The sequence below is a fragment of the Coenobita brevimanus genome, chromosome 58 (genome assembly GCF_032717465.1).
Source record: "Coenobita brevimanus isolate Jiangsu-jjx chromosome 58, ASM3271746v2, whole genome shotgun sequence".
In the NCBI taxonomy this organism is placed as follows: Eukaryota; Metazoa; Arthropoda; class Malacostraca; order Decapoda; family Coenobitidae; genus Coenobita; species Coenobita brevimanus.
Genome location: NC_137011.1, coordinates 29,274,351 through 29,297,746, shown reverse-complemented (window position 1 = coordinate 29,297,746; position 23,396 = coordinate 29,274,351). Strand labels below are relative to the sequence as shown.

The following is a 23,396-nucleotide window of genomic DNA, read 5'->3' as shown; positions in this document are numbered from 1 at the left end:
CGTTGGCAAGCAGAAATCTTCAAAAACACCATGCTCAATTTTAAAATGCACAAAGCTATACGTGAACTGTTCAAACTGTGCTAAATTGGACTTTAAAGCATGCTAGATACAGAAGAAAATCTAAAATTTAATGGCGCTAAATTATTATGAAAAGCGCTAGATCTAGCGCCAACAGCGCCAAATTGGCTGATCAGCTCAGCATATGTGCCAGAAGAGCAGAGAACTTTCATAATGGGACTCTTTATGAAAACCACCGAAAGACTGGAAATACAGTAAGGCCAGATGCCGAATGAGAGGACTTTTACTGTAGCATAATATAAAGGGAAAACTTGACCAATATATGAGCCACTTTGGTTCTGGAATAACTGACGGAAGAGACGAGAGTTTCAAGGATCTTAAAAATACTCTACTAAATAAAATAACAAGTCCTTTATGCATAGGTGAAGAGATACTTCGTAAAAATAGATACACATGATAACTATTGTATCCAGGATCATGTTATACAAATATCATTACACAAAAGACTAGAAACCTACAGTATTAACACTGAACACTGTAACATATAACACTATTGTACTACATACAAGTTAATGAAATACTGTATTAAAAAAAAAAAAAAAAAAAAAAAAAAAATCTGGGAACAAATGGAAGTAGCAAAAGACTATAAATGCTTCTATAAATCAAGATCCATCCATCTCCTCAAGGAGTGAAAACAACATATGACTGCTTAACAAGTGAATTAGACATCTGAAGGTAACCAACTCTACCCAATCTATACACAGTCATGCTGAATTTCCGATACACATCACTTCTGTGTGAGGTGTGTGCCTCAGAACTCATACATAGCTAATGTACCGGTACTCCATCTCTTACATTACAGAGTCTCTAGTTCTTGTGTACAGTGCATCCTCCATCAAGGAAGGGGCTTCTTCATTACGAAGCCTCTGTACAAATTTTATGTTTAGGGTTTCTGAAAAATTACAGATCATGTGAACATGTCGATGAAAGACAAAAATAAATATATACATCTCCATTATATGATGATATTAATGGAAGGCTTACTGTGTAGGCCTACTATGTCCAATTATCAATGTTGCCTAGGAAAAGGTAAGACCTCCATGTGAGAATTCCATTTGAATTGCCGGTTCCTGGAACGCCAGCCAGTCCGAGGCATGGGTAGGAAGGATGCCCATACTGTGGCACTTGTACAGTGCCAAGCCGACATTCACCAGGTTTCCCAACAGGTAGATCATTTTCTGCAAGTTACACTTTTATTAGGAAGCAAGCAAGGTTATCCAAAGTTGTCATTCAATCATCATCATCCAGATCTCCTCTCCAAACCCAAGGAGGGGTGAGGTAGGGTCCAGAGCAACAAAAAAATTGACAGAATGAGATACTGACCAAAATTTGCCCACCAGAATGAGTCACACTCCCATTCACTCACCATTCAAGCCCCTGGAATCCTGGCTCCCACCTGATAGGTCAAAAACATTCTGCATGTAGCTTTACATTCATCCAGGTCTATCAATCTATTGCCAGACGCCTCACTTCCATAAGGGGTGGCCACAAACAAATCTCCTCCGTGTCACCCTGTCCAGTGTCATTTCACTGCCCTCCCACCAGCTTACACCCCTCTCTCCCATATACCTCTCCACTCCATCCCTCCATCTCATCCTCAGCCTCCCCCTCCCTCTCCCCCCCTCCACCTTACTCACACACTCTCCTTGTTAGTTTCTAACCCTCCATCCTCTCCACATGGCCAAACCACCTCAATGTACTTGTAATGCTTTCTATCATATCCACATCCATGCCACATTGCTCCTTCACTTCCTAATTTGTCAGTTTGTCTCCAAGTAACTCCACATGCTCCTTTCAAATAACTCATTTCCACTACTCTCACTCTTGACTTGTTTCCTTCCAACAAGGTCCAAGCTTCGCTTCCATTCATTTGAGCTGGTATGACAATACTGTCATGCAGCAACTTATTTACTTCCATGCTCACTTCCTCGTTCCTTATCATTGCTTTCAGAGAACCAGCAACCTTTCTTCCCTCTTGTACTCTTTCAAGCACTTCATCCTCTAAACTTACTTATTACACTACCCAATTACTTAAATGCACTCACATTTTCCATTTCCTCCTCATCCAGCCTCACTGTACATTCAGTGGCTTCATTTCTCTTGAAGACCATAACTTTACTCTTCCCCACATTCACCTTTAGACTCCATTTCTTACACACTCTCCCAAACCCATTCACTAAGCCTTGCAGTTCCCCTTCGTCTTCATTTGACAGTACAGTATCATGTGCAAAGAACAGTACAGGGAGTTTCCAAACACTGCCCTCTCATTAGTGTTGCTCCAACATCCACTGCCCTACCTTGTACCTCTTTTATATTCCCATCCAAATACAAACTGAACAACCATGGGGACATGACACATCCCTGTTTCAATCCAACATTCAAACAGAAAAATTCACTCACTTCACTATCCACATGCACTGCAGCCTTGGCACCCTCATACATACTCTTCATGGCACTGAACAACTTCCTATTTACACTATATATTCTTAATACTTTTCACATTCTTTGTCTATCCACCCTGTCATATGCTTTCTCCACATCCATGAAGGCTGCATACAACTTCTTTACCTTCTCTAGAAACTTTTTCACTAAATACCTAAGAATGGATATCTAATCTAAACCACCTTTTCCTTTCCTAAAACTTCCCTGTTCTTCGCCAACTAATTCCTCTGTTATTTCCTTAACTCTGTCAATAAGTATCATACCATATACTTTTCCTGTTACAATAAGACAAATGTCCCTGTGATTATCACACACTTCTTTTTCCCCTTTTCCTTTGTCCATCCATCATCCACTCCTAAGCTGCCCCATGAGAAGCGTCGGAGCCTGGGGCTAGGCAAGTTTGTCCTGACATTTAAGATGAGAGTGACCAGCCTCACTTATTCCTGAGTGGCATTACGTGAGCAATAAACCCTAACCATCCCTTGGAAATATGCCAGCACTGTCTGAATCCAACTGGAGTGCTTTAATCACTCACTAAACCACCAGGTGCCATAATTTGGTTATATGGTTACCACCCAGTGTAGAAAATGGTTTTCTGGTGCACAGGAAACCATTTGGCTTGTCACTCAGTGTAGTGCCACCCATTGGCAGAAGGAAGTGGATGGCAGGGGAATAATTATACCTGACTTACAATCCTCCGAGACTCAACCTTCCTCCCAGGCCAATCTGCACATCTTCCATATCCATTCTACTACTACATCTCTGCCATGCTTCAGCATTTCAACATATACTCCATCAGTTCCTGGGGCTTTCCCCATTCTCACTTTATTTATTGCTTCCACTACTTTCATCCTACTTTCTTCCTCTCTTCTCTCCTCCCTCCTTCTCCCAGCCATTTATACTAGCATTACTTGCATTCTCTTTGTTCAACAATTCCTTAAAATGTTTTCCCCATCTACTTACTTTTACTCCCTTCTCCACTAGCAATCAACCATTTTTATCTCTCATACTCCAACTTACTTCTTTATCACCCAGTCTAACTTTCTTTACCTCTTTCCTGAACATCTTCTTACATTCCCTCCAATTTACACTAAAATTTCTTTCAAACTCCTCATCCCTTCTCTTTTTCTTACGTTCCCTCCAGTTTACACTCAAATTCCTTCCAAACTCCTCATCCATTCTCTTTTTCTTACATTCCCTCTGGTTTACACTCAAATTCCTTCCAAATTCCTCATCCATTCTCTTCTTACTTTCTCTTACTAATCTTTTCACCTCTCTCTTGCTCTCTACATATAACTCTCTCTTCAGTCTCTCAACGTCCTCCATGCCCATGTTTTCCATTCACTCACTATATGCTTTCTTCTGCTGTGCCACAGCCTGTCTCACCTCTTCATTTCACCATGCTGTTCCTTGCACCCCCTTTCGTCTTCTCTTCACCCCGCACACAACCTCGCATGCTGCACAGATTTCTTCTGTGAATATCTTGCATACACCTTCCACGTCCCCCGTCTGCTCCAAATCATGCTGACCCAAGCACTCCTCCACTTCTCTCTTATATTCTCCCTTTTTCCCATTCTCTTGCAATCTTTCTATCCTCCTTGTATGGACTACTTCCTTCTGTCCTTCCCTTCTCCTACTCCTCCATTTCATTTGAACCACCATGTGGTGGGAAGAAAGTCCACTCCTTCAACATCTGTATGTTCTTGCATCCATTACACACCTTCTCATTCTATCATCTACACACACACAATCAATCACAGCCTTCCATTTATTCAGTTCACCACCCACCATTCTCAGCACGTGCCACGTATACCTGTGGATTATTTTGCGTCTACAGAGGGCATTGCTTATCATCAACCCCCTCCCTGCACAAATGACCACTAGAGCACTGCCATTCTCATCACTTATGCAGGCACAACTCACTCTCCAACTACTCCATCCATCTTCACATTCTCTGCATTTCCATTCATATCTTTAATCAAAAGCACTCTGTGATTCCTTTCAAACTTTTCCATGCATGCTTCCACATTTGTCCAGAACTCCTCTTTCACTTTACATGCACGATCTAGCGTTGACGCATACACACACACAATCGCCCACATTTGTAGTCCAACTTTCAATCTTACCCAGACACTCCTTGAGCCGACGGATCCATACTCCCTTATATTCTCCGTCCATCCCTTGCACACAACAATACGAACTCCTTCTTTTGCCCTCTCATTCCCACGTACTCCCCCACACATACCCATTCCATATTCTCATTATCTCACAGTCTCACCTCTCCATTTTGTCTCAGTTATTCCACATAAATCCACATTTGCATCCTCTAGCACCTGGACAATCTCTCTCTTTCAGCTCATTATTCACTGAATCACAACACATACATTCCACACTGCAATTAGGACCAAGTCTCTTGTTCAGTCCTTAGCCATCACCTGTTGGTCAGTCCACAGTGCTAGTCATAAAGAAGCAAAATGGAAAGGATGCAGTGCTGTAGTATTGTCATAAATTGTCAGTGAGATATACAGTACTGTACTCGTCAGAAGTATGAAGCGCCCTGAATCCCTACTACGAAACAAACCTTTCAACATTGGAAGAACATATAAGTAATGCATTTTATTTACCTTTAGTGCTTTGTAGGGTATCCTTTACGCTTCTTCACGGACCTGAGACGTCTTGGAAGTGAAAAGGCGAGGCTCTTGAGGTGCTGGAGGGGTATTTTCTCCCAGGAGTCACGAATTGCAGCTTCCAGCTTAGGCAGAGAGCTCATGTCCTTCCCTTGGAGACTCTTCTTTACGAGGTACCAGAGGTTTTCAATTGGGTTGAGGTCTGGGCTATTTCCGGGCCAGTCTTTCATGAATGAGACCTCACAGTCATGAAGCCATTTGGTGACTGATTTGGCATTGTGAGCAGGTGCACCGTCCTGCTGAAACACTCGTGCACCTGTTAGCTCGAAGGAGTCTGGTAAATGATCACACAGAAGCTCCAGGTAAACATCCTGATTCATTCTAACGTTCTTTGGAAGCACAACAAGCTTCCCCAAACCTGGCCCCAAAAAACAAGCCCATACCATGAGTGAATCAGGATGTTTAACTGTGCTTTCTACATACCGTGGGTCAAATGGGTCACTACCTTTGCGTCAGTATACACGTGCTCCTCTGTTACAGGTTACACTAAACATTGCCTCATCAGACCACAACACTGACAACCATTGCTCCTCACCCCAGTGGAGATATTATTAGCAAAGGCAAGTCTACGAAGTCTCTGGTTCTTTGTGAGAAGAGGCTTCTTCACAGACCTGTGACTTGTGTAACCAAGTTCATGAACCCTACGAGACACAGTTCTCACAGACACCTCACCAAACACTTCCGGGTTGCTTTCCTTTATTTTTCTTGCACTCACACGAGGATTAAACTTCACTGCACGTTTTAAAACATTAACAGACCTTGGGGAAGTTTTCCTAGGCCCACCAGACCACGGCTTCTTTGTGGGAATTTCACCACTGTTTTCCACTCGAAACTGCACACACCAACGACGCACTGTCGATCGTGCCACACCAACAAATTTACTAATTTCCTTTGTCTGGTGGCCTGCCTCCTTTAGAGCAATGATCTGGGATATGATTTCACTCGATAGTTCACAAGTAGGTGCCATAACAAAGTGGCAAAAGCCAAAACACTGCGGGACACTCGGTAAAAAATGGCGCAATTTCAGAGGGAGACGCGGCAGAGCTCCTCTCTCTCAGGCAGCCCATGGGCAACTGAGGCGGGAACCAACCAGCGTGTCGGAAGGCCTCAGGCTACCGTGACATCATGCTCGCGGCACAAACTTGTGGCTCAATTTTTACCCCCCAAAATGGGTGATTCTTTTTTGGCCATAAGTATTGTGCGCCTGGCGGAAGGCGCTGCGTAATTTTGACTAGTACTGCATATCGGGAATAAGCTGAAAAAAGAATGAAGGTCCACAGTGTGAAGGAGGACAACACAAAGTGTAACATGATATATGTGTTGTGTTACAATTACTGGACAATTACTCCAGGGGCAATGTCCTTAGAGCACAAAGTTAAAAGTATCAGGGGGGAATGGAGGGGTTTAAGGGAAAAGGGAATACATGAAAATGAAACACTACCACAATCATAATTTAAAATATCATGCATCACTTCATTTATATTTTACTAGTGATAACCTCGGGTATCTTGGAACAAATACAGCATTTTGTTTTACTGAAAAGTCAGCTTCATAGATTTCAACCTTGTTCTCTTCCTCAAAGTTTCAAATGTAAGCTGGACATATCACATTTCTTCACTATTATACTTGATGGTTTTCTTTTAATTCTGATGCCTGGGTACTTTCTCCATTATCACACAGTTCTCTGATGCACACAGGGAGATAAAGGTGGACCTTTGTGCTCTGTACTGATTTACCGCTTTAGCCTTGTTGCCCTCATATAATTTTTAAATGCATGATTGTCTAGTGAGTTACAGTACTCCTACTGAAAGTGGCCCATAAGGGCTTACTTCTACTGTAGGGGAGGGGGGGGGGGATGGAGATTTCTTGCTCATGTAATGCAACTAAAGGATAAGCAACTGGTCACTCTTTGCTTCAATGTCTGTAATCAGTAGCTTTGTACAGGCCCTCTAAGGTCCCGATGGGATAATACTGGACTGAATATGTCAGAACTATTATTACCTGATTACAGTACCATGTTATATAATGTTTTACACAACAAATCAGAAAAGTTTATTAAAGGAATAGTATTCAAGAAATTTTTTTGCCTCTACTTTCTCTGTGATTTCACACAGTTTTCTGATAAATGTTTGTTTGGTCTATGATTCCTCTGCTTCATCCACTAGCTGACAGTATTGTTCTGAATTTGCAAACCAATATAAGGTGCCTTTTCCTTTACAAGTGTGAATATTTAGCTATTTCCTATGGATCAGTCTATCCTTCTCTTCTACAGTCTAATGCTACCTGAAATTTTACCAATCTGTGGGCCCTTCATTTATTTTGGTGTAGCTGAATTTATTCATTCTACAGACTGCCAGTGAGGATAAAGTCTCTTTCAGTCTCTGTTTCAAAATCTGATCAATTCCAAATCCAGCATCTACTTTATTCTGGCAGGTGTTCAATGACTACAGTTCCTCCTTTCTGTCAATTCTAATGAAGTGGGTTAAGGTATTACAATCAAATGTGGCCCAGACAAGTTTAGAGCTGCAGGATGGTTGGGGTTTACTGCTCACATAATGTCACCAAAGCAAGTGTCAAGTCACTATCATCTTAAATGTCCAGACTGGGTAGTTCCATGAACCTATTCTCCTGATGGGACACTAAAGGGCTGAACAAATGCAGTCTTGCCTATGGCATTTGAGGAATCCACACTGACCACTGTACTAGACTACAGACAAGTCGCCTACGGCACGGACTTCCATGCCACGGTTTTCTATGACACGGCAAGGTGCAAGAACCAAAAAAAAAATGAACCACACGCATAAAATACCTATGGCACGGTGGCACGGCAAGGTCTGAAATGCCCGGGCAAATTTCCCTGGCATTCAGCGCACTCCCCTGTTTGTAAACAAAGAAGATGGCGACCACTTCAGCTCCATACTACAAGTGCTCGAACTGTGGACTTTTTTCTCTCTTATGGAGAGGTTAAACTTCATCAAATTCATTGTCTTAAGTAATGAAACATTAAAGATTCTTTGGGTATTGTGACTAGTTTATAGATTTGTTCATAAAACCAGTATGAACTGGTTAGTGACGAAGCACCGGTCTCTGAGCTAAGATGATGTATAATGCCTCCCATCATCATCATCAAGTATATAAGAATGATTATTAATGTGTTAAATGTGAGTTTTGTTGACACTTGAGCATACAAACTTTATCAAGTAAACTTCTTCAATCAGTGATGGACCAGGTAGCCTCTGCCATCATTAATGTTTTGGTCAGTCAGCTGATCAGCTGACTGACCAACACATTAATGATGGCAGAGGCTACCTGGTCCATCACTGACTGAAGAAGTTTACTTGATAAAGTTTGTATGCTCAAGTGTCAACAAAACTCACATTTAACACATTAATAATCATTCTTATATATATGATGATGATAGGAGGCATTATATATCATCTTAGCTCAGAGACAGGTGCTTTGTCACTAACCAGTTCATACCAGTTTTACAAATGACTGTATTATGGCCAAGAAGACACAAGGCCAATCACCCTCCTGTTTTTTGTGCCTGTTGTTAAGTGTAATATATGCACTGACTGATTGCTTGATTGTGTGCCAGTGTAAAGTGGGGGCAAATGGGGAAAAAAAGGGGTGAGAAGGGGGACTTTGGGAAAATGTCCAGAACCAAATTCCATTTTTCCCATTAGTTTAGTTATTTCTATGGCACGGGATTGTTCCAGAACCAATTACCCGTGCATTAGGTGATGACTGTAAAAACTAAGTTAAAATAGAAAACTGGCACTATTATCTATCACCCTAGTATTTGAGATGGTAGGAAAGTTGTATGTTAGTCTATCTATCAGTTTATAATAAGATGCCTTAATCATGGTCAGGGTTATCATAAACAAACTACCGGTACTGTACCTCCAAGCTGCCCTGGCCTTGGCCATCTGGCAACCCTCCCTCCACCTCATACCACTCTCTCATATACTTGTATATCTCTACCTCCATCCTCCACACTATCCCTGGTCTTCCACTCTCCTTCCTCTAAGTAAGCAAATGATACCATAATAATTTCTCACACCACTTAGCCTGTCTCTCTCCACAAATGATGACATAACTTACCTGTAGGCCAGCATGGTTGCCTTCAATGGCTTTAAAAGTTGCATTAGTGGCCCACAGCGCCTTAATTGGTCTGAGTAACATCATGCCAACCATCATAATTGGAAAGATGCTGATGCTGCTCCCTGCCATGAACATCAGGAACAAGTTCATTGGCACCTGTAGCATAGATTAGTGTTAATCACCTGCACACAACACTTGTACAAGTAACTGATTATACAGTATTAAAATCACAGATATCATCTTCAATGTACACCATTGATGTTGTTGCTGTTGAAAAACTCTGGTCTGTCTGGCCACGCGGACACAACCACTGGCAAGCAACCGCCCCTGCAAGGCCGTTCAGCGCAGTGAACCAATGTTCCCTTGAGGTGGACTGTGCCTCACCACAGCAAGGTTCGGGGAAGAGTTTGAAGGCTTGATCCCTGGATGGACACCGCATTTGTCTCTCAACTCAGTTAACAAGGACACCACAGTAGACTCAACATCACTTGTCAACTGGTTATAAGGTTACAAGCCAGCATTGTAAAAGTACAGTATTTTTGGGTTACAGGAAACCATTAGGTTTGTCACTCAATGCAGAGCTACTTGATGTGGAAAGAAGAGTAATAAAAAGATACAGGAAGGATGGGAGAAACACGAAGGGAGGAGAGCAGACACAGAAATAGAATTATAAAAGTGAAGGAAGAAGTAGGCAGCACTACCTCAAGGGAGTGGATGATTGCTGCCACCAACTAAACCAATACAACACCAGTACTGTAAAAAACAGCAACAGTACATCCACACTTAAAAGTTTAGGGCCTGTATTCTCTAAGAGGTCTTCTAACACTTTTTTTTTTTTTTTTAGCAACTTGGTTTGCAAACAACACATTAGCATTCTACTTTGTAGTTACTGATACCTTTTTTAATACTGACATGTAATGCACAAACAGCATACAAGATGATATTATGGTCTGACAAATCTGAACTGGCGGATAGGGTGGGGTACGAAGCTTTGTACAGTGTTGCCACGTTTTCCATATGTGCGATGCCCCCCTCCCCCCTCTCTCTCTTTTAGGGGGAGGTGTGCATCACCCTGGGGAATTTTGCTTCTTTTATGAGTGACTGTTATAAACTTATGCTTTCATTTCTTTATTTTTTATTATATCTAATTATATTTAAAAATATTTATTATTGGGGGCTGGGTGAGCTGCCATCCTGTCTGAGTCAAGGACACAAAGGAAAGTGAACCAAGAAGCTCTGACCGGGTTAGACTGGGTAGGTGTGAGTGTTGCTGCTCACGAGGGTTTAATATAATATTTTTTTTATACTAAGAATTTGGCATATTTTTACTTATATTCCTGCACATTATCATATAATCATAATTGTGACATTATTACCCACCCCAGAAATATGGTAAAAGCAAATAATAGTTACTACACTTTTTTTTTTTGGCAACACTGTAAAATATGTATGCCACGTTTCTGTATTGCGGTATAAATATTTTATGCATAATAAGTTTACTGTTTTCATATATTATAATACATACATTAACATTGTATTCGTATGTGTTTATCTCATTTGTGACGCCTTTTACATATATAACAGCCGTTTCACATCGCGGGTTTGGGTAACACAGCAACACTGTACAGAGGGTCGTGCCACACCCTAGGCACCAGTTTAGATTTGTCAGACCATAGTTCGCCATGTGCAGGAATAACCTGTTCAATCTAGTGATGCATTTTACAGTTCATTCGTGCTAAGTTCAAACAATTTTATTGATCACTGGATTTTTGTTTTGTTTTTAACATTAACTTCAATTTTATTCATCATTAGTGTTATTTTTCCCAACAATATGGGTTAGACAAAGCATTCATTAATTCTTTCATTATTAATGGTCTGTCCTAGGCTGAATAAAGTAATGTAGTTGTAAGAGATATAAAGAAATGTGATATCTGATACAAGTAGATAAACTGGTTAGGGAGAGGTGCCAGGGAGCTTCCTTTGTCAGTGAGAACATGCACTTTGAATGTGTGCAGGCAAAATGCTGCTTTAAGTTAAACAAATCATATTATGTACTGTATGCTTCTGTTCATGACAGATGAGCAAAAACTTTGATAACACTCATTTCTGACTTCAAAACAACTTTACAATTAATGAAAGATAACCTTATGTGAAGAAAATATGTAGATTCGTCAGTAGCTTAATTAACTTTAAACAACGTTACTCAAGGTATACATGTAGGCCTGCTTGTACTATACTGAACTACTGAGGATGCTGGACGGAAGCTCATTCATTTTAATCAGACAGAGATTTTTGTCCTTTTGCAATTTACTTCACATACTGTACCTTAATCGTGGGAAATCTGAGGAAAGGGGAAAAAAAAAAAAAAAAAAAACTCAGGAAGGGATGCGGGGCAGTGTGAGGAAGGTAATGTGGGGTCTTTGTTGGGTTTTGAGGATAGTGATGATAGTACCATGCTTCCAGATGTTGGGCTCATGGTAGATGACCACAGCTGTATTTTTAATATTACATGCAATCATTAACCCGTCACGTCCCGAGGTTTTCCGCACCTCCGACATCCCCCAGTCCCGAGGTATTTTCGATTTTTTTTTTTTTGGCTAAAACCTTCGCTTTTGGTGAGAAACATCGAAAATTCATAGAGAAATCGCTCACCTGAGGTTTAAAGTGCCCATTCCAGGTAGGAGTTCCTCCTTACCTGAGTGGGTTTTCTAACATGCTGGCACCAAAGAAAACGAGTTCTATGGGAGGGTAACTATTTTATCCACTCATAAACGGTATTTATTTATTTACTTGGTACGAATGTATATGTAGTATGACAGTATATTGGTTTTCAAGCAGTAATAAAGGCATTATAAGCATTGTTTCACTCACTAACTAATCACCATACCTGACCTATTTTTGCCACACTACCTGATCATTATTTCTGGCTGTTTCTTCTTCTAATGCTATGTAAACATTGTCCTCCACATTGTCATCGATTGGGGAATCACTCTGGCCCTGAATAACTTTACTAGCCAGGTCACTGGTAACAGGTCCTTTGCCAAGACAATGGCATGAGGGGGGGAGGGGGGAGGTTATGCAGTGTAAGGCATTGTCCCTGCTTGGTATCTTGTACAGGAATAGAGGAAGGTGTCCCGTGTATACATACGAAAAATCATGTGCGAAAACTGAAAATTGTGCAAATTAGGTACTTTGCAATTGCACGACGTACTGGTACGTCGCCGGGACTGGCAAATGCAAATCGTGGTGACGTACCCATACGTCGTCGGGACGGGGCGGGTTAAAGGACTTACGGTGCATACTACATTAACACAGAGGTAACTGCAGTCCACAAAATATAGCACCTCTAAATGGCTTCCACTTGCTGACAATGGCCATAAACAAATGGTCTCCATGTTATCCGATCCTCTGCCATCAGACTGCCCTTTCTCCAACTTACAACTCCTTTGATCATATACTGGTACCTCTTTACCCAATTCCTCCCTTTCATCCACAGTCTCCCCTCCCCCTCTCCACAATATTCACATACTGGCACACTCTTCTAGTCAATTTCATTGTCCATTCTCTCCACATGGTCAATCCATTTCAAGATATTTCTCCTAAAACTTTTTATCACAATACAACACTCCTTCATTTCCTCATTTGTCTGTCTCTCACCATATAACAGGTCCCTCTCCGTTAACTCAAATAACATTTCTGTTGTACTTACTGATTTAAGGGGACTGAGTGCAGTATCCCAGGCTTTCTTGATAACCAGGTTAGGATCACCCTGTCGTGTGGCCTCGGCATGGACCTGACTGAAGGAACTGCGGTAACCCGGTGGTGCTGGTAGATTGTCACCACCCCTCTCACCACGACGTCCTGCTAAATCCAACGCCCATTTCCGTCGGTGCCCAATAGAACGGTTAGCCATGACTACAGCTGCAGTGAATCACAAAAAACATATGTATTATTTCACCATCATTCAGACCTCTTTTCCCACCTAGGGAGACAGTGAGGATGTCCATTCAGATCTCTTTTCTCACCCAAGGAGACAGTGAGGGTGTCCTTTCAGACCTCTTTTCCCACCCAAGGAGACAGTGCGGATGTCCATTCAGACCTCTTTTCCCACCCAAGGAGAAAGTGAGGGTGTCCATTTAGACTTCTTTTCCCACTTGAGGGGAAAGTCAGGATGTCCATACTGACTATATGTACACCCAAAAGCACTCATTTCTCCCCCCCCCCCCAGTAGCCGGAGTCGCGGCCAGTGAGCGACCAGGCTATCGAACACCCAACACACACCATCCCTACCCCAACCCAAGTGCAATCATTGTTGGATAAATGTGGAACAGCTAAAGCTGGTGATATTACAATGTGTCATGACTGTTTTTATAGACACTCAGAACCAATGCGGTTAAAGTATATAAAGGCATTTAATGTGTAATATTGTGCTGTTATCCATAACATATGAGAATGGCACAAAAATGAAAGACGACCTACAATGTATCATGAGTTATTACCTAAGTAGGCCTACTTACGTACCGTACTACGGTATATTATAATGTTACCAATAATAACAACATAGTGAACAACATTTGTTGAAAGATATGTCGTTTCACATCCATTCTCACTCCCATCTCCACCACCCTTCTCTGGGTTCCTGTCTCCATCAAACGTCTGTCTTACCCTCACGTCCCCCACCCCTGCCCTTTGCCAACATAAACTAAGATAATGATGAAATAATCAGTCAGGTATTGATCATATGAATATTATTATACACCTCTGTATTAAGCACCAACAAATACCGGTAACATACAATACTTCGGTAAACCTGACAACTGTTTCATCCTGTTGTAAGCTGTTATGTGACATGCACTGTAAGTTGGACCTTGTGTTACAAGGACATATAGTTGTTTTTCGTTAACACAGGTTTATGTTGTGGATAACAGCACAATATTACACATTAAATACCTTTATATACTTAACCCCAACTGGTTCTGAATGTCTATAAAAACAATCATGACACATTGTAACATTATCAGCTATGGCTGTTCCACATCTATCCAACAACGCTTACACTAGGGTTGGGATAGGAGTGATGGGTGTGGGGTGTTCGACTGCCTGGTTGCTCACTGGCAGTGACTCCACCTACTATGGGGGGAGAAATTAGTGCTTTCGGGTGTGCTTCTAATGCCTTCCAACACATCCACATCAAAAGCACAATGTTCCTTCATTTCCTCATTTGTCTGCAAGTAGGAAAAAAAAGAAAAAAGAAAAAGAAAGGGACAATCTAATAAACCTGATGCAGTCCTTGTTTTAAGTCTGAGATGTGTTTTCAAATACTGTATCACTTTTCCCATACTTTATTATACAGTAATTTATTATAATAGCAGATTCACAAGAAAATAATAAATGGAATCATAAGGCTACTTTGGCACTTCTAGGACAACAATCTTCTAAAAGTAATTCTTCTGCAAATTACTGTACAATGATCAAGACAGGGAAGGATCTTATTTTGTGTCTGCATGGAGTGCTTCCTTGCATTTCATCAATTAGCGGCAATGGGCTTTGGTTTTTCAGTGGTGTTTTGTGGTCTCTTGCTCTTCAAATCACAAACGGAGCCCTTGAAATGAGTTGTCAAATTTTACACGTTTCCCTCAACTGATTTTTGACTTTTTGTTTACGTTTTCTAGTAGATTTGGTCATTCTAAGAATCTTTCCTTCTATGACATTTCTCTCGTAAATTGATAATAAACGAGTTACACGAGACTTACTTCCGCCAATCACAATCACCGATGAGCGCACGCTGCGTCCGCTCATATTTGAAAGTTAGTCCCGGAAGACCTAACTTTACATGTACCAGTATACCTCATGCGATTTTCGACTTTTCATTAACATTTTCAATTAACTCACCTTATACTTTACGCAATTCTACACCTTTTCTCTTCTATGACACTTCCGTCTTAAATCAACCATTGATGAGTTATGCAATTTACATTGTTATTATTTTCTATAGGAGATACAGATTTTCCCTGCCATGGTCGCACAGTTGTGTTTGTTGGTGGGTGAACAAAGCGCATGCGTAGCACATGATTCAACCAATCACAAAGTAGGATTTCAAACGCCCCACATTAGGACCTGCAAGATTTGAAAGTCGGTTCGTCTCCAACCATGGACTAGGAAGTCTGCAAAATTTATTACTTCACTGCTATTTCACAGTTCTACCAGCAAGAAAATAAAACTGTAGCCTTTGTGCAATCGCATGGTATTTTACCATTAACAGGAACATAGTACCCAAATCAAGGCAAAAGTCTCATTTTACGTGAGGATCAGAAAGTGTTGCGTTGTCGCCCGTCACCAGTTGCCATTACAACTACAGACGGCTCTTCAGATGAAGACGAGGAACTGTAAACTGCTAGGTAAAGGCATTATTTCTTATTTACACCTGGTTAGGTTAGGTTAGATGAGGTTTGGTTAATGTCATGGGGGGTCTGGGGGGCGAAGCCCCCTAGTTAGGAAACATGAACGGTCAATTTATGCTACCGTAGGTAAAGCCATTATTTCGTACTTACACTCAGTTAGGTTAGGTTAACTGGGATTTGGTTAGTATCAGGGGGGATCTGGGGGGCTTTGCCCCCCAGTTAAGAAGCATGGCCAGGGCTGGGAGGTCTGGGTGGCGAAGCCCCCCAGTTAGGAAACACGAACTCCCTAAGAAGCCTAAAATTATTTTTTTCCAAAGGATTTTAGTGTTTTTCATTTGATTTTGGTAACAGTTCCAGTAGGAAATCACTCCCTTTTGCGTGTTTCCCCCACCCAAAACCCCGGTTTCCCACAGGTCCTCCAGTATTCTTGGGGGGAGGGGGAAGGACCTCAAAAATAATATTTTCGACAAATGATTCTGTTCAAACGACAAACACTACAATCCCTCAGAAAAATAAAACTTTAAACTTTGGGAATTCAGTGTAAATACCGGGAACAAAAATTTAACAGGGTATTTTCCTTTAGCTATAAAAAGAGGACGTTTCACGTGATAACAGGCATCCAACCTGAGTGTTTTTTGTTGTTTTTGGTGTGATTTTAGTTGATTTGGGCCAGTACTTTCCACCGGAAGTCGCTAGTGGCATTTGACAAAAACTAGTGACTTGCGACAGAAACGAAGGTCAAAATCGATCGAATCACACCAAAATCAACAGGAAACACTCAGGCTGGATGAAAAAATAGGATGAGGGAAACGTGTAAAAATTGACCAAATGAGTTACTCTCGTGTTAAAAATTTTAAAGTCAAGGCCATATGATTAAACCTTATATCACAAAGTGGAATGTTGCCATACCACGTTGAGAACACCGCTTCCCGTCCGATCAGCGAAGTTAAGCAACATTGGGTCTGGTTAGTACTTGGATGGGTGATCGCCTGGGAACACCAGATGCTGTTGCCAAAACGTTCTCCCTACGTGTCAAGTGGGGTTGGTGGAGGATTAGTGCCCCTCCCTGTAAAACAATTAACTCTGAGCACTTGGCCACCCCGTTTGGGATACATGGCGTCTGGCAATGAATGAATGAATGAATGTTACGGTAGCCAATTTTTTTATGGCCACGGATATGGAGGTGTTGGTGCGATGGTTGCGGAGAAATGGGTGGAATATGTTATGAATGTTTTGAGAGTAAGCGATAGGATATTGGTTGTGAAAATTCTGTTGGGAAGAAAGATAGCTGTGATTATATCGGCATATGCTCCACAGGCAGGATTGGATGAATCAGAGAAAGATAGATTTTGGGATGATTTAATACGTGTAGTGGGTGGTATGTGGGATGATGAGATAGTGATTTTGGGAGGGGACTTAAATGGTCATGTAGGTGAAGCAGCCCAAGGTTATGAAGGAGTGCATGGGGGATGTGCATATCGTCTAAGGAATGCAGAAGGGGAAAGGATACTCGAGTTTGGGGAGGCAACGGACATGATTGTGTGCAACACATATTTTAGGAAAAGAGACAGTAGGATAATTACGTATGAGTCTGGGGGAAATAGCAGTCAGATAGATTATTTTCTGGTTAGGAGGGCCGATAGGAGGTTAGTGAGGGATGTTAAAGTTATAGGAAGTGAGGAGTGTGTGCAGCAGCACAAACTATTGATTTGTGATATGGTGCTTAAAGAACAAATGATGAAAAAGAGGACTTATGTACCTAGGAGGAAAATATGGAAGCTGAAAAACCAAGTAGTAAGGGATGCCTTCTATAGCGAGTTGAGGAGAGTGGTGGCTGAACAGGGAGCTGTAGACAGAGGCGTTAATGAACAGTACAGAGCCCTCAAGAACAATTTCTTGAGAGTTACTGATGTTACATGCGGCTGGACAAGAGGACCACCAAGACATAAAGTAACTTGGTGGTGGGATGAGGGTGTAGAAGCTGCAATTAAGGAGAAAAGAAGGCTTTTCCGGGAATGGAAGAAGGGTGGTAGCAAAGAGGAATATTTGGCTGCCAAGCGTAGGGCTAGGAGAGAGGTATACAGGGCAAAGTCTGAGTCACAGAGACAATTACTTGATAACCTAAATCATGGGGAAAGGAAAAATATATTTAGGGTGGCAGGTCAGGTGAAGAGGGATAATCGGGATATCATAGGTGAGCAGTGTGTGAAGAATGATGAAGGAAGGGTAGTGGTGAACAGTGAGGATATTAATGATGCATGGAGAGAGCATTATAACCGGTTGTTGAATGAGGAGTTTGACTGGGACAGGGAAGGTTTGGAGCCAGCAGATCCAGTGTCTGGCCCTTGGCCTTTGATTGATACTGCTACTGTGAGTGAGGCAATAGGCAGGATGAGGGTGGGGAAGGCAGCAGGTGTGTCTGGGTTGACTGCCGAAATGTTGAAGGCCTCAGGCGATATAGGGGTGAGTTTAGTCACTGACCTGATAAACAGGATTATTTATGAGTGTGTTGTCCCAGATGATTGGCTGAAGAGTGTAATTGTAAATGTGTATAAAGGGAAGGGTGATGCCCTGGAAAGAGGAAATTATAGAGGTATAAAGCTTTTAGATCAGATAATGAAGGTAATGGAGAGAGTTTTAGAAGGTATGATTAGAGAAAGAGTGAATATTGATGAGATGCAGTTTGGGTTTATGCCAGGTAGGGGGACCACTGATGCCATATTCATTGTTCGACAGCTTCAGGAAAAATATATTGGTAGGAGAAGGGATCTTTATTTTGTTTTTGTTGATTTGGAAAAGGCCTTTGACAGAGTCCCTACAGAGGTGGTGAAGTGGGCAATGAGAAAGCTTGGCTTGGAGGAGTGGCTGGTTAGGGTGGTTATGGCCATGTATGTGGGTGCTCACACCCAGGTGAGAGTGAATGGAGATTTGAGTGATGAGTTTTCCGTGAATGTTGGTGTGCATCAGGGGTCAGTCTTGAGTCCCATGTTGTTTATCATGGTACTTGAAGCCCTTTCACGTGACTTTAGAAACGGACTCCCGTGGGAGTTGTTGTATGCTGATGATTTGGTGTTGATTGCAGAGAATGAAAGGGAGGCGGAGGAAAGGTTTAGGAAGTGGAGAGATGGTATGGGGCAAAAGGGTTTAAGGGTAAATGCAGATAAAACAAAAGTGATGATATCTAGGGTTGGTGGCGGTACTGTCAAAGACGAGGGAGAGTGGCCATGTGCAGTTTGCCACAAGGGCGTGGGAAGTAATTCCATCTTGTGCGGTGTGTGTGATAAATGGGTGCATAAGAGATGTAGTGGTATCAGAGGTAGACTGCGAGATAATGCTGATTTTATGTGTACGGCGTGCCGGGGTGAGCAGGTGGAGATCGTCAGACGTGAAAGAATTGAACTTGCTGGTGAATCTCTTGAGTGTGTGGAAGAGTTTTGTTATTTAGAAGACATGTTGTGTGCTGGAGGTGGGGCTGGAGCTAGCTCTGTGGCGAGGGTGAGAAGTGGTTGGAAGAAGTTCAGGGAGCTCTTGCCTCTCCTGACATTGAGGGGGCTCTCCCTACGTGCTAAAGGGTCTTTGTATGCAGCGTGTGTTAGGAGTGTAATGCTGTATGGCAGTGAGACCTGGGCAGTGAAGGAGGAAGACATTCGCCGGCTCAGACGTACAGAAATGACAATGATTAGGTGGATGTGCAGTGCGTCCCTGCGTCCAAGGCCTGGAGGGGCTGGGTTTACAATGGAAGAGTTGAGAGGTAGGATGGGACTGGAGTGTATTGGTGTTGTGATGAGGAGAGGTAGATTGAGGTGGTTTGGACATGTGGAGAGGATGGGGGATGATAGTTGGGTGAGGAAGGTGAGAAGTGTTAATATTGGGGGTGGGGTTATGAGGGGTAGACCGAGAAAGACATGGGACGAGGTCATTAAGTGTGACCTTAGGGTTAAGGGACTGAACAGGGAGGCTGCAATGGATCGTGCAGCGTGGAGAGCCGCCATTAGGTGACCAACGCCGACACATGCAAGCATGTTGGAGCCTTTAAATACGAAACAACGAAACACTTATAGAATGCTTATGATTATCAAATACAGTTGGCATGCATCCCACATTTGAGTGCAGTCAGCAGTGATAGAAGAACACATTCTTATCTTTGTCACATACAGTTCTTCGAAAATTATTTAAAAAAATTATCAGCTTACACTGCATTTTATGATCTAAGGTTGCAGCACACAGACTAAAGATGCCCCAGCTGTGTGCTCAGTGTGACTGACTGTTGGCTTGCTATAACTAACTTTCATGGTTACAAGACTAATCTGTAGTTCTTTAGACATTTTACTGAAAGAAGTTCAGAATCCTATCTATCTATCTATCTATCTATAGCCCGACGCCCTAATCCCGCAAAGGGTGGCCGCAGACAAAACGCCTCCAAGTCACTCTGTCACCCACCATTTGACTCCCCTCCCCCCAACTCACCCCCCCCTCCCTCATATACCTCTCAACTCCATCCCTCCACCTCATCCTCGGTCTACCCCTCCCTCTCCCTCCCTCCACCTCACCTACATACACCCTCTTAGTCAGTCTTTCATTCTCCATCCTCTCCACATGTCCAAACCACCTCAGTGTATTTCTCCTAATCTTTTCAACCACATCCACATCTACCCCACAACGTTCCTTCACTTCTTCATTCGTCAACCTGTCCCTCCATGTCACTCCACATGCTCCTCTCAAGTAACTCATTTCCACTGCTCTCACTCTTGACTTGTTCCCCTCTTGCAAGGTCCACGCCTCGCTTCCATACGTCAGGGTAGGGATCACAATACCATCATGCAGTGACTTCTTAACTTCCATACTCACCTCCCTATTTCTCATCACTGCTTTCAGTGTGCCAACAACCTTCCTTCCCTGCTGTACCCTTTCACGTACTTCATCCCCCAAAGTTCCATCCTTACTCATCACACTACCCAAGTACTTGAATGCACTCACATTCTCCATATCCTCACCATCCAACCTCACTGCACACTCTGTGACTTCATTCCTCTCAAACACCATAACTTTACTTTTGTTTACATTAACTTTCAGCTTCCTCCTCCTACACACTGTCCCAAATTCATTCACCAAACCTTGCAACTCCCATTCATCTTCACTCAACAATACTGTATCATCAGCAAATAGCAACACCGGAAGCTTCCAAAACTCACCCTCATTCATTAGGGCCACCCCCACATCCACTGCCCTACCTTGTACCTCCTTTACGACCCCATCCATATATATATTAAACAGCCATGGAGACATTACGCACCCCTGTTTCAGTCCCACATTGAGATCAAAGAACTCACTCAGCTCACCATCCACTCGCACCGTAGCCCTAGCTCCCTCGTACATACTCTTCACAGCACTCAACAATTTCCCCTCCACTCCATATATTCTTAATACCTTCCACATACCTTTCCTATCTATTCTGTCATAAGCTTTCTCCAAGTCCATGAAGGCAGCGTACACTTTCCTTCCCTTCTCTAGATACTTCTCCACTAAACATCTTAGAACAAATATCTGATCTACACACCCTTTTCCCTTCCTAAATCCCCCTTGTTCTTCTCCAACTAGCTCCTCTGTCATATGCCTAACCCTATCAATGAGTATTCTACCATATATTTTACCAGTCACACTAAGAAGGCAAATACCCCTATGGTTACCACATACTTCTCTCTCCCCTTTTCCTTTGTACAGAGGAACAATTATACCTGATTTCCAGTCCTCTGGAACCCTTCAGAATCCTAATCATAAATAATTGTGTAAACTGTTGGGGGTGCATCACTGATACTGTGCTTCAAAACTAACACAAAATTTGAAATAGGTCACAAAATTTTTATTGTGGGGTTCACAAACAAGTGATTTGTGATAAATTTTTGGGTCAAATGGTAAAAAAATACTGTATAAAAGTAAAAACACAATTTTATCAAAATGCTGGGTCATGGTAAGATAAAGCTTAAACCACACAATTTCATGCTATGAAAATGAAATTTCTACTTCCTAACATGTTGCACAGTAATGCGTAATTATTCCTCATAAATCTTTGTTCTACTGTATATCTAAAAAAACTTATTATTTTAGTATTATACAACTGCAGAACCTCTGGAACTTAACATGTGCAACCAATAAATTTACTGGTAATCACTGAGGAACTTTCTTAGTATTTTTCAACTAATCACATCAACCCACAGTATTCAGTGTGTTCTAAGGCATTTTCCCATCAAATTAGGGGGGGGGGGTCTTCTCTATGGCATTTCCTTTGTAAATGCATCGTTTTGGGTGGTGTTACATTTGTCCTGAAATTATGTCAAGTCCTAGAGGGTAACTGCATGAAAAGTATCAGTGGCTTTCAAGGTTAGGCTTAATGGTGGTCTGAATAGTTACTGGCAGTTATGGGGGGGGGGGATCTGAGGGGCCATTGCACCACCCACTTACATAACTGTTCTTTCTTATTTTTTTCACGTGCGTTGATTTTGGGGGTGTCAATTTTTGTCGGAAACTTCAATCTGCCATGGTGATGGTGGGGACAGTGGGAAGAAAATGGCAAAACAGAGTACCGGTATACACAGAGTATATACGCAACACAACATTCAAAATACATAAAAACCATTCAGAAAAACACAGATTGAGAAAATTAATGGCTGAGGTAATGTTAAAGAAAAAGTTTCTTCTGTATACTTTGGCTGCAAATGAAAAATACTACAATAAATTTTAACTGACCTACAGACTTGCCAGTGGTGGTTTGGTTTAACATAAATTACTTATGCTGCAGTGCTTATGGACGAATTTGATTAAGCTCTTTGATGGCTAGGACTGAAAAATGCTATGGTCTGGTCTAAATTAAACTTGGCATAGTTGGGATTATGTCAACCATTCCATACAATTAACAGCTTATACTGAAACTATGATCTGACACGAGTTTCTTGGGAAGGTGTGCAGAGGGAAATAATGCACACACGAATGATCTCCCAATAAGCTGACGGTCAAAACCAGCTTAAAACTCATTGACAAAAACGTTGGAAAACTACGCTGAGTACGAGAAATTCAGTGCTTGTACGAAAGGGAAAAACTGAACGCAAAATTGCATGTGGTAAACCTATGGTAGCAATATTAACCTTTTGAACTTTCACTTTTGGATGTGTAGAGTGTCTATTGCACAACAAAATCACTCATACAATCACTGGAGTTCTTTCCTCGGTTGTGGGTAAGGAGATAACCACAGTGCAGAAAAAATAAGACAGCCCAGCCTTGTGTACTGCACGTCAGCTGAGTGGAGAGCCTTGAAGTGGATATTTCGTAGATGTTTGTTTTGCCGTTCTGTAGCCGACTAAAGCATATGTTTGTTATTTCACTGAGGTTCATCAGTGCTTATATAACTTTAGTAAGACCTCAGTTAATGTGACGAAGATATAATTTGTTGAGTCTTTATCCTCATCAAATCAAAAGACGAAGAGTATTATGACATACGAACCGAAACCTCTACTATCTCATCACATATTCGTGAATATAGCTATTCGGATAGTATTTTTTTTTTTCGGTAAGTAGGTAAATCATAAATAAATACACACACACACACACACACACATTATATATATATATATATATATATATATATATATATATATATATATATATAATCAAAAATTGTGAAAATTTTGGA

At 41.8% G+C, this 23,396-nt stretch overlaps 1 protein-coding gene and 1 pseudogene across 1 annotated transcript; one reads left to right on the top strand and one right to left on the bottom strand.

Moving 5' to 3' along the window:
• Positions 1-433: 433 nt before the first annotated feature.
• On the bottom strand, positions 434-22,992 carry EMC4 (ER membrane protein complex subunit 4). The gene is made up of 4 exons (XM_080274554.1): positions 22,852-22,992; positions 13,021-13,232; positions 9,312-9,467; positions 434-1,256 (listed from the first exon to the last, which is right to left on the bottom strand). Exons 2-4 carry the CDS (start codon positions 13,222-13,224, stop codon positions 1,098-1,100), a joined length of 519 nt encoding a protein of 172 aa, XP_080130680.1. The 5' UTR covers positions 13,225-13,232; positions 22,852-22,992; the 3' UTR covers positions 434-1,097.
• LOC145402772 (5S ribosomal RNA) lies at positions 16,608-16,726 on the top strand (annotated as a pseudogene).
• Positions 22,993-23,396: the final 404 nt, after the last annotated feature.